Raw genomic sequence first — 12,022 nt, forward strand, 5'->3', positions numbered from 1 at the left:
TTTGACATAATATGAATAACCATACTTCTATTTTACATTCAATAGAGAAAAATTCACATTCAAACTCAAACATCCCTCTCCTCACTGAGCTTACATTCTCTAAGAAGATAGTATTGCTAGTGCTGGCTTAATACTTAAACACTTCACAGATCTGATATTTCTAATATTTAGTATATGTTAAATCTTTATTTGTTCAGAAAGCATAATGAGAGCCATGCTAAAAACACTGACAGGATATTCGTGCTAAACAAGACATGTTTGCATAGTATTTTGTTCATTTTTTGGTTAGTTACAAGGCAAGGATGGTAAACGGAATGGAAAGAGTGTTCATTTTTATCTTCCTTTCTGATGATTTTGTCTTTCCCATCTCTTTACAAGCCATCTGAATTACATTTTATTTTAAGAATACATTGTTCAAATAACTATACATAAGATCTATTCATATAACCTATAGGTCTTTTCAATTGTTTTATAGAAGCATTCCATGGAAAACTGGGCCTGTTCTGACTTGACTTTGAATCAAGTTTATGTATATTTAGGCCTGCCCCTCTTTCTCTATTTCTCTCTCCCTCCCTCCCCCTTTCTTTCTCCTCTTCCCTTTTTCTCTTATATAAAATATTTGTTTTACTATTAATGGAATGTTTGATTGAAGGCATGGCTATGGTATATGTCCCTCTTGCTTTTGGAAAAAAAATCTAAATGGAACCAGTTTCTCTTGACTGTACCTTATCTTGTTGAATCAGAAATAGTGTGTGTCATTTCTTTACAGGGGTCAAGAACTCTTTTTCCAAGTCTCCATCTCCTGCCATTAATCATGCTAGATAAAGATTTGGCTACTACATAATTTTTTTCTCATGTTTATTATTATGTAGAGCATATGCAAATAATGTGTATGAAGTAGGGAGAGAATAGAGCCAATTAAAAGGTAACTAGTATAAATAAGCACCTTTTGGGGGCTACACAGAACCTCATCTCTTCTTGAAACATGGCAGAAAACAGGACAGAATTAGCAGTGAGAGGTCCCTCAATTCCAATTGCTTTTTTTTTTTTTTTAAATAATAGTTGCCCAACTATTTTCAGAGGGATTGGGACAGGAGAGTAATGTCCAGAGGTGAATTGACCAGTCCAGCCCTGCCTACCACTTTTTCTTCTGTTTAGTGGATTATTCTATCCCAACATCTCCAAATTTAAGTTTAAAAAGATATCCCAGATTGATATACATTGGAACAAAATCTGTTCTCTAGTTCCAAAGTTTGACACCTTTATAGCAATACTCTGCAGGTGGGAGCCACAGGATTTTAGGCTTTATTCTTAATATATTCTAAGAATGCTATTCTAGAATATGGATAGTGAAAGGTAAGAAATTTATCAGCTGCTTTAGCTAAACTTATGTTTTTATTTATTTATATTAAAGACTCATTGTTCTTAATAACTTATAGCAGAGTTAGATTCCTTAAACTTATTTTCCTTGTAAACAGTTTAAATTAGTGTTCCTTATATTAAACATTGAAAATAATTGTGCAATCCTTTGCTATGTGAATATTTTCATTAAAATACCATGATATGGCTAATATTGAGGGTTCATTTTCACATTAAATTACTTGATTGCTTATTTGGTTTGTTCCTAGTCCTTGTAGAAGCCTAATGTGCTTATGTGATTTTTCCATATTTAGCATATTCTTATCTGTGTATCTGTACTGTGTTTTGCAAAGATTTGCAATGTACCAGATATTCCTTAAATGAATCAATGATATAATTTACTTAAAGGCAGCTAGCTATAAGTGCTATATCTAAGGCTAGCACTTGTAAAAGTAGTAATCACAAGTGATACTATAAAATTTTATCATTATAAAAAACCATTTAGAGTGGCTTTTAGAATCCTTACAATTTGTTCTTTCTTTGCCTTTATGATTATACATGTTTATTTGGAGCAAGAGTGGATATTTCTTTTGGAAGACATTTTTAGATTAATATAAAGATGAAGCTATATATGAAAGAAAGTCTTTTAAGGGAAGGAGTTATTCTTTACTTTCCTGGCAACCTAAAGGACTGGAAGGGGAGTCAGAGCAATTGACAAAGGGCCATGAGACAGGTAGAAATGCTGACAGTAAAACCCCTAATTGGAGTGGAGGACTAGACCCTGCTGTCAACTGTAAAATTCTCCTACATGGGAATCTAAGTAAACCAGTGCCACTAGTATTGGGGAGGAAGGAGACATGGAAAATTTGTAATTCTGTAATGCCCTTATCCTCATTTTACTTGATGAAAAAACTGAAGCAAATGAGAGATGTTCTTACTTGGTAAGGTCATATAGGCAGTAAATAAAGAAGGGTTGAGAGATGAGCTCATTAATGCTCCAAAGTTAGTGCTCTTTCTAATATCTTTCTAATATCCCTAGTGCCCTATCCTAATATCCCCAGAGAGTATCACAGTGACAGCTCATCTACAGATCTGGCAGATGTGGCAATGAAATCAAGCAGTTATATATATCCCAGATCTGTTGGATTCATTTGTTCAGTGTCTATGTACAAAAACAACGGGATTACCAACAAAATCAACAAATCTACTTCCCTAATTGTAACCATTAGAACAAATGCAAAGAGTTCAATAATTCAAGCTGTAGGATTTTTAAATAATGAAATACTTGCAGGTAACTAGTATAGTAATGCCTTCATTAACTTCTCTGAAATTCCTTTCCATTTGAATCAGTAAGAATAGCTAAGTAGAGTGGATAGAATGCTGGGCCTAGAATAAAAAAGACCTGAATTCAAATCCAATCTGACACTTACTAGTTATGTGATCTTGGATAAGTCACTTAACAGTGTCTCAGAGTCCTCATTTGTAAAATGAGCTGGAGAAGAACATGGTAAACCATTTCAGTATTTTAAATCAAGAAAGCCCCAAATAGAGTCATAAAGAGTCTGAGAAATGAATGAATATTAATCCTTTCATCACTGAGTCAATCATTCTTCTCTGAGTTTTGTCAGTGTAACAAGGTTTTAAAGTTCTAAATCAGAGTGTAAGTCATACTACTAATTAGTGCCCTTCTCACTCAAAGTTCACATTTTGTTGCAAAACTGAATTATATATGATTAATATTAGACATACTTATGTTGTCACTTTATGCACAGAGAACAGGTCTAACCCTTTCTCTTTCCTCCATACCACTTCCATGAAATCTTTTTCAAATTTCTCTCTAGTTAATGTTACTTTCATTCAACTTGTTGGGTTCTCTAATATGTGATATTTGTACTTAGAGTTTGAATCTCATTTTATTTTTAAAGATCCATTTATTTTATATTTAAAGGTCCTGTGAAAGGAATTTTCTGTAAGTAATAATGAATACAATGCGGTAGCTATTGTTGAAGGATTTGGTAACTAGGAAGAAAGCCAGGGAACAGTTATTAATAAGCAAACCACTTAAAAGACATCTTTTTAGAAAGATAAAAAAAAAAGCATGAATTTACTGATTGCTTAATACATATTGTGACAAATATATGTGTGTATGTGTATGTATTTTTTTAAAGTTAATTCTCAGTACTAATCTAGAGTTTTAGCTAATGTTCAATATAGAAGAGATAACTAAAAAAATCTTTAAGGTGTAAGATTTAGTTTATTACCAAGTTTCCAAGTTTTTTTGATTTGATCTTTACCAGATTTTCATGACTGGTTTCTTCAGATCCTTCCCACTACAACTATCTTAGTTCCTGGCTCTCATTTCTTCTTGCTTAGAGAATTTTAACAGTTTCTTAATTAGCCTCCTAACTCTAGCCTATATCCTCTTTAATCTTTCTTCCATATTCTATCCAATACTTTGTCTTAGTCTTTTCATTTTTCTATTCAAAAACATGGTAATGATTTCCATTTTATCAGACAAAACAGAAACTCCTAACCTTCCATTCAAGGCCTTGAAACTAGATTTAACTTGGACGTCCAACCTTATCTCATACAGTTCCCTTTGCTGTACTCAATGTTCTAGCCAAATAGGACTGCCATTTCCCCCCATTCTTGTCTTTTCCTTTCTAATCTCTCTGCCTAGAATGAACTCACTCCATCCCCTAATAAGACTTCAACTCCCTTAATTCCTTAATTCCCAATTAATTCAATTAATAAATGTTATTGTCAAAAATGGTACACTCTCCCTTAGGCCTTCCTTGAAAGTGACCTCCTCCATTAAATTTTCCCCCATGTCTACTCTCATCCATTCCCATGTCATAGTTATCTGTATCCACTCTCTTCTTGCCATTAAAATGTAATCTCCTTGAGAGCAAGTCCTAAATTAAATCTTTGTATCCTCATTATCTAGAATGTAGTGCTTTTGCATTGAGTAAACAAATGCTTGGGAATCAAGTTACTCAGAATTGGGAATTGAGGTTACTCAAAAACAACATCAAATATAACTCATATGCTCTGACATTACTTTAGATCAAGGCCATTCACATCTGTCTTTCAGGGCTTGAGGGATACCCCTGAGGGAGTTTGGGGGAAGGTATTTCTGCTTTACTGCTATTAGCTTGAGCTCCCCACCTGTTGTGTTCCCCACATTGTTACATGCCAGCCAGTAAGTAATTCAGTTTCATTTAGCAACTCAACATAAATTAGATTTTATAAAGTAATATTTATATGGCATAATAAAACTCTTGCTGGTGACTACTATAATAATGCCCTAATTTGACTTTTCTGAAATTCCCTTCCATTTGAGTTGTCATAAATTAATAAGGGCAATTAAATGGCATTAACAAATATTCAAAGATATGGCATTGATAAACTTATAAACATACTTTATTCTCTCCTCTCCTATTTTGATAGTACACTCTCTGCTATACTACCTCAGTATCAGGGGTAAGTGGGCTTATACTTGGTACAATTTCTACAAGGCATTGGTTCAGGTTCACATCCAAATGCAGCAATGATTTTGAATACGTCAAGGTTACTCCAAAGGGTCACTCTTTGCTCCTTAGGGAAATGCTGTTTGCAGAACTTTGGTACTAGGTCTCTGGGTTGCCTGGATCTTTGTTGGCTCCTTGAGGTGCTTTCTCTTGTCATTTTGAAACTTCCAAGATCATCATTGCCAATTTCGCCACTTAAACAGAAAAGAACAAAACCAGAAATCAAGGCCTGTTTCATAGGATCACAGAGTCAACCTCAGTGGGGAATCTCAAGGACACTCAGCATTATCTTGTATCTGACACCAACAACAGGGTCAAACAAACGACCAAATCATCAAAGGAAAATAACTGGAATTATGGTCAAGAAACCCTTCTCTGAACCACATTGTTAAGAGACCAGAACATTTTACTGATACCTATATGTTCTCCTGGGTCACTTCAAAGGACTTCCATTACATAACAATCATCACAACTCTTGGGAGCAGACTCTCTTGTCTCTCTCACATGGGGAATTTGCATTAGCTGAACTTGCTAATAGACTCTGCACATTCACCATCCTCTTGTTACACTAGCAAAATCAGTTTTTAGTAAGTACTTGATTATGTTACCCACTGTACTAAATACCAAAATGAAGAACAAAATAGGTCCTTCCCTCAAAGAGTTTACAATGTACTAGGAGAGATATGTCATTTATAATTCAGTACATATAGTTCTAAGTAGAATGTGGAAAAGAGTAAAATAAAGACCCAGACAAAGTGATTTGGGAAAATCTGAAAAGAAAGTATACTTGTATCAGAGAAAACTTCAAAGCCCTGAATTGGGATTTGAAGGAAGGATATATTTTATTAATCAGAGATAGCTGATTTCATTTGAGTCATTTCCTGTACAAATGCTTGGAGGAAATAGGGTACCATTAGATGTTTTTGAGCCAGGAGTACACATTCAAGACCCGTGTCTTTTGACAAATAATTTTGGCTACAGGTGAGGGAAGAAACTGGAACAGGGAGACTAACAGGTCATTAAAATCATGAAATCAAAAGCATTCCTATAGCTCAACTGAATGTATTTAGTTTTTCATCTGCTGTTGAAAAAGATCTTGATTTGTGTACAAGTTAAATATGTGAGTTGGAAAAGAAATTATTTGTATTTGTATTATCCTCTTTCTTGTAATGTTGTTCTGGATGTAGTATTTGTTATTGATATGTCCAAAAATTAACAGAATTGACTCTGTGAGCATCTGTAATAATAAGTGGAAAAGATTAGAGAAACTGGCCCCCAAACAATGCTCTGTCAGTAAAATCTGCACAAAAAGAAGTATACACACAAATATTAAAACTTGTAAGGGGGTGAAGTGGGAAAGGAGTGAAACAGAGGGGGAAGGATTAATACATTATGCATTTAAAAATATAGTTGCTTTATTAATTTTGTTATTGCCATTTAGCCTAACCTTTTATTTCAGTGATTTGTGGAAATTCACTCCTAATAAGCTCGTTATACAGAAGTGACTATTTAGGTAGATAATGGGTCCTACAGTAAAAACAGTTGATTAGTCATAATCCTATGGACTATGGGCTCTAACTTGTATTTTTTCCTTTTCTTATAAAAGATTGGGATAGTTATATATGTGTAACTTTAATCAAATGCAACAAGTTGAAAAGCAAATATGGGATTTTGAAATATACAGATAACCTACAAACATTTGACCTGGGGATACTTGGGAGGGGAGTAAGCATATTCCTTAGAAAATAAAAATAAGGGATAAATTTGGGAGCTAATTAAGTCTATTTCCATAGCTCCAAATGTAACATTTTTTAATTAAATGTTTTCTAAAAAATTTAAATATTGATCTTCACCTCAACCAACTTAGAAGGTTGTTTATTAACTATGTATTTACATTTGAAAACTGAATGAGAATATGCTTTACACATTCACCAGCCTCTTGTTATACAAAACAATTGTTTTACAATTTTTATCCTTGAGTCAAAGTCATTATGTTCCCTTTTATTTTAATTCTACCTCCCCCCCTTTCTATATTTAAAAAAATAAATAAGTGAAAAAGTATTCAGTGAGTACTGAGTCTATGCCTACTAATAATCGGGGGCACAAACAAATATAAACACTGTGGTCCTTGCCTTGGAACAAACTTACATTCCAATGGGAGTGACAAAGCACATAGGTATTTGATAGACTGGGACGCATATACTTGGTTTGGAAAGTTGTAAGGGTGCTAAGTAGTGCTATAGTGAAATGGGCTGATAAACCTTTCTTTGTAGTTATGACAGATAAGATTTGATTATGGTTGAAAAACAGGAAGGCGGGGATGGCATAGAGCACACAAGTACAGTGGCAAGGTAGTTGCTGAGAAAGAAGAAAGAAAGAAGAGAATTCCTGGAGCCAGATCTAGATGTCATAGGGTACTGAAGTAACTGACAATTGTGCGGGGAGTGGGAAAGCCATATGAGAAATATTGGAATCATCTAGGGCAATTTCTAGTCTGGTAAAAGAGGTTGTTAATGAGAATCCAGTGAGGAATTCATGATTTCTTTTTTATTCTTCATATTTGTTATCTTAATTGAATGATGGTTTTTCATTGATACACACACACCAGGACATTTTCAGTTTTCAGGGTGGGTACCTCAGATACAATTTACCAGAGTTTAAAGTAGCCTATAGGTCCAAATCCACTAAAACTGTAAGTCTAGAGCATTAGCAACACTGTTACTATTAATAATCCTGCAAATATTTTCGTGAATTCAACGCAAAAATAATTAATTAAAAGACACTGTAAGAGAAGTTGTAATAAAATATTTCCACACTGAACCTGGGGCACTGCAATTTCTTGTTTAGAGGTCTTGTGATCCATTTTGTGCCTCCTGCTTTTACTTTCTGAAATATGGGCTAAACCTGATGGTCATTATTTCAATATAATATTATTCTTCTAGTGATGATCAAGCAACTCAGTAGCAGGTGTTCCAACTCCAGACCCCACATTTCTCCCAAGTAAATATCTAATCTTGCTAGAAAGCAGAGACAGAGATTAAACCCAGGAGGGTAAAATCCATAATCTCTACCATCCCAGCCACATTCTTGGTCTTTCATATATCTAGATATACCCCTAAGCAAAGCCTGAAGAGGCTTTGAAGCACACCTGACTGAAAAAAATTTTTGACCACGTAGCTTTTTTGTTCGCTTGTTTTGTTAACTTTTTTTGAGGTCCATTTTACATATATATTTTTGATAAATGTATCCTTTAATATCTCACAGAGAATAGCATTGATTTTTTTTGTTATGGAATTCTGTTCCCATTGTACATAACATAAAAGTTTGAAAGATCTAACGATTGGAGAATATTATAAAGCCTTTTGCTAAGACAAAAACAAAACAAAACAAAAACTCCACACTAAACCAAAATAAGATAATTTTAGGGACAAGAATATCACCTCAGTTATTCAAAATTTCACTCTGGAAATTTAAGATCATTGCTTAAAGCTTATTAAGCCTATGAAAGAAGGATTTAGAAGTAGCTGTAGTTGCTATAAATCAAGAAAGTAACATTGCTATCTTTTACTTAGAAAGCAAAGGTTAAGGAAGCAACCAATCAACAATAACTGAAGATGAAAGTGATGGAAGGGAGTGACTGCAAAATGGAAGAAAAGAAAGATAAAATGTTAAGAGAAATGAAATGAAAATACTGCATTAAAAATTTGGGCTAGGAATGAAAAATTTTAAAAGGATTTTCTTGACTGGACTGCCTAGAATATTTATTCTTTTAGTTACCATAAGCAACCGAGTCACAGTCACACCATAAGCAAATGAGCCACCACAGCTCAGATGACTAAGGCCCTGGGCCTCGAATCTGGACCTGACTTCAAATCCAGCCTCAGTCTATCTCAGTCTATTTCAGTTTCTTAACCGATTAAATAGGGATAAATATAGTACCTACTTTCCAAGGTGGTTATGAGGATCAAATATTTGTAAATTGCTTAGCATAGTATCTTGTATATAGTAAGCACTTAATAAATACTCACCTCTTCCTTCTCCTTGGCTTCTGAGGTTCCTTGGAATTTCAGACCTAAGCTCCTATGTCCAAACAAGGCTCTTAGATTTCTGTGACTTCAACAACTTTAGAACTTCATAAAGTGATTCCTCATAACTTATATCTTAGTTCTAACACATCAAGGGTCTGTGAACTTTTATTTGTTATTAATATTTTGATAGCTATATTGAGCATTAATTGAACATAATTATTTTCAATTTATTTAATTAAATACAAATGATTGGTTTTCTAATAGTGTTTTATTTTATGTATTTGAAAATATTATTCCAAGATTACCTCCAATTTACCCTTATATTTATATATCTTTTTCTAAAATCTTTTATTTATGGTCTATTCCAGGAGATTGTAAGCTCCATGATGTGAGAGATCATTTTTGCCTTTCTTTGTATACAAAAGTGTCCAGGCAAAGAGTAGGTACTTAACAAAAGTTTGATTTTGACTTTCCTTGGAAGGAAGGTGTCATAGACTTGCCAAAGAGTGTGAAACAAAAGAACAAAAACGAAGATAACCATTCCTGCTTTACACTTCAGCAGTTGGGGGTGGAAAAATTCATCCTCCTGTGGTCAATTTGATGATGAGAATTTCTTTGAGTTTTCAGAGACTGATCTCAGATGGTTTTCACTGAATCATAATTCTTAGCTTTTCCAACTTGATAGGACTTGTCAGAATTTGCTTTTGACTGGCCTAGCCTTCAAGAGCTCACGATCACCTCAGGAGAGCTTTAACAACAATGTAATTTTAAAATCTCTGAAATTTAAACTTTTTTTTTTTCTTGAAATGTTTTGGGCCAGGGAAACTTTCCCTTTTAAAAACAAAGATTTCTGGTAATTCCCTTAAGCAAAAAGAAAAAATAAAAATAAAAATGCAAACAACCAGAGATGTGGTAAAATCCTTTAAGCAAAAAATTAAGTAAAAATTCAAATACTCACACAAGTGGCGAAGAAAGACCAGAAACCCCTAAAAAAGAAACTGTGGAGACAAATCTATTACATGTTTCTGACTGAAGGGGCTACTCTATTGCCCCTAATAGGCTGCTTAAAACCTTTAAATATTACAAAATTAGATTTTTCAGGATATTATTTAAGGAATTAAAAATAAACTCCATATTAATTCAAACACCCTGTTGCGAATTATAAAAATTATTGCTTTATTTTAAAAGGATTGACAAGTTTGGCTCATAGTAAGCGTTTAATATATGCTTGCTGACTTGAGAAAGACAGCTGATTTTATTAGTCTAGTTTTTAAAGCACGACTTTAACCGGGGCTGCTGTTGTTTTCTAAGGTTTATTTCATTTTGAAAAAATATTTCATGAGGATTGGCAGGCTGTGCGAAAATTAAGAAAGAAAAGCGTTGTTTAACCATGCCCTCACCGCCAATCCTTCCCAAAGACTCAACTCTAACTAGTGCCTCCTACCCCCAGCTAGGCCGGTGTCTTCAAGATAAGACATCGCCCCTATCCTCTCCAGTTCAGCCAGGGTCCTTAGCTTCCACTCAGGGGAGGGAGGGGCGAGCGCAGACCCGAGTAGTCCGGGAAGCTCCACTAGGATGGGAGGGGGGAGAGAGAAGCGGTATGTAAAGGAGCGGGGGATCGGATTGGCTCGCTGGAGTTTCTTCTCTGTTCCCACCACCGGAACTTTCGTTTGGGACGCGGGCCCTTTAAAAGAGAAGCCCAGGCCCCTCCGGCGCCTGGAACTGGGCGGGTAATAACAACAATTAAAAAACTTTTTCAACAACTTCTGCCGCTTCCGCCCCCTCCGCGGCCGAGTTTCCTGCGCCGCTGCCGCCGCCGCTCGGGACAGCAGTACCTCAAGCCCCTCTCTGAGGGGCGCGCGGCGCTTCCTGATCTGGTCTTCCTCCGACGTCTTTGGGCTCAGACCGTTGGTGGCCGGGCCGCCCCCGGCCCGGGCTTGCCCCGCGACGGCGGCGCCCCCCCAGCCGGGGCGCCACCATGGAGTACCTGAGCACATTCACAGGCAAAGGCGGGCGCCTGCTGCGGGGCACGGCCAACCGCCTGTGGGGACTTGGCAGTGGCGTTGCTGCTAGCAGCGGGAATCGGCAGGTGCGTTTCGAGGACTACCTGAGGGAAGAGACCGAGGAGCCGAGCGCCTCGGAGTTGGGGCCCTCGTCCGGTTCTGCGGGGACTTCACCTTTTCTCCCAGGATCCGGTGAGAGGCGAGATGGGCCGGAGGAAGGGGAGAAATGGGAATGGGGGAGGGGAGGTACCCTTACCCGGGTTGTGGTGTCAGGATATATTGCGATGCGCACCGGTTGTTGGTACAGGAATTGTGTATGTGTATGGAGGGTGGGGGTGGGGGGGAGGGGATATTTGTGCGGATGTAGAAATAGGAATCCTGGCCACCAGGTGGGTGTGTATGTGTATGGAGAAATACTGTCTGCTTCGTGTCTGTCCGTGTGTGTATCTGTGAAGGAATCCTAGCCACCAAATGTATGTCTTTCTGTGTTTCCGTGTGCAGGACTCCGTGTGTGCGCGCGCGCGCGCAAGATTCTTAGCCAGCAAGATCAGGGTTTGATATTCAGGAATAAAAGGAACCTGTGAAAGTACAGGTTTGAGGGGAGGGCATGCCCAAACGCTGTGTATGAAGATATTTAATAAGAGGGTTCTTGTTATACATACATACAATTGTCTATGTGTGTATGTGTAAAATGCCTGTATATTTGTATTCACTATGATTAGTGTTCTTTATAGTGCTTAAAATAGTATTCTGAAAAGTGATCTTTAGACTTAATCCGATTTTCAAAGCCATCATTGACACAAAAGTTTATTTAAAAAAAAAAAAAAACACTTCGCATCAAATATATTGCTTGCTATTTTTTTTTTTCTCCCCACAGTAGTCCTGCTTTTCCTACATTAAAAGCTTTATTTAGGAAGCTCAGTATAAGGATATTGGGAAAAGAAATTGTTAGGGCCTTTGAAATCAGTAAACAATTGTGCCTGTTAATTGTTTTATCTCTGATATTCTTTCTTCTCTCTCATCATTCATTGTGCAGTTTGTCCAGTCTTTTCAATGTGGTATTTTCCACTGGAGAAACTTATTCAACTTCAATCTTAAAATA

General features: G+C 36.3%; 1 protein-coding gene across 6 annotated transcripts in view; it reads left to right on the plus strand.

Moving 5' to 3' along the window:
• The window catches only part of OXR1 (oxidation resistance 1), a 550,745-nt gene that overhangs the window by 422,919 nt on the left and 115,804 nt on the right, over nucleotides 1-12,022 (plus strand). The window contains exon 1 of one of the 6 annotated variants that reach the window (XM_051970980.1): nucleotides 10,896-11,076. The exons of the other annotated variants lie outside the window; for them this stretch is intronic. Within the exon in view, the coding sequence (XP_051826940.1) occupies nucleotides 10,896-11,076 (181 nt within the window). Of the gene's footprint in view, nucleotides 1-10,895; nucleotides 11,077-12,022 lie in introns of those variants that run through there. 6 annotated transcript variants of the gene reach the window in all.

This window comes from Antechinus flavipes, chromosome 1 (assembly GCF_016432865.1).
Source record: "Antechinus flavipes isolate AdamAnt ecotype Samford, QLD, Australia chromosome 1, AdamAnt_v2, whole genome shotgun sequence".
Classification (NCBI taxonomy): Eukaryota; Metazoa; Chordata; class Mammalia; order Dasyuromorphia; family Dasyuridae; genus Antechinus; species Antechinus flavipes.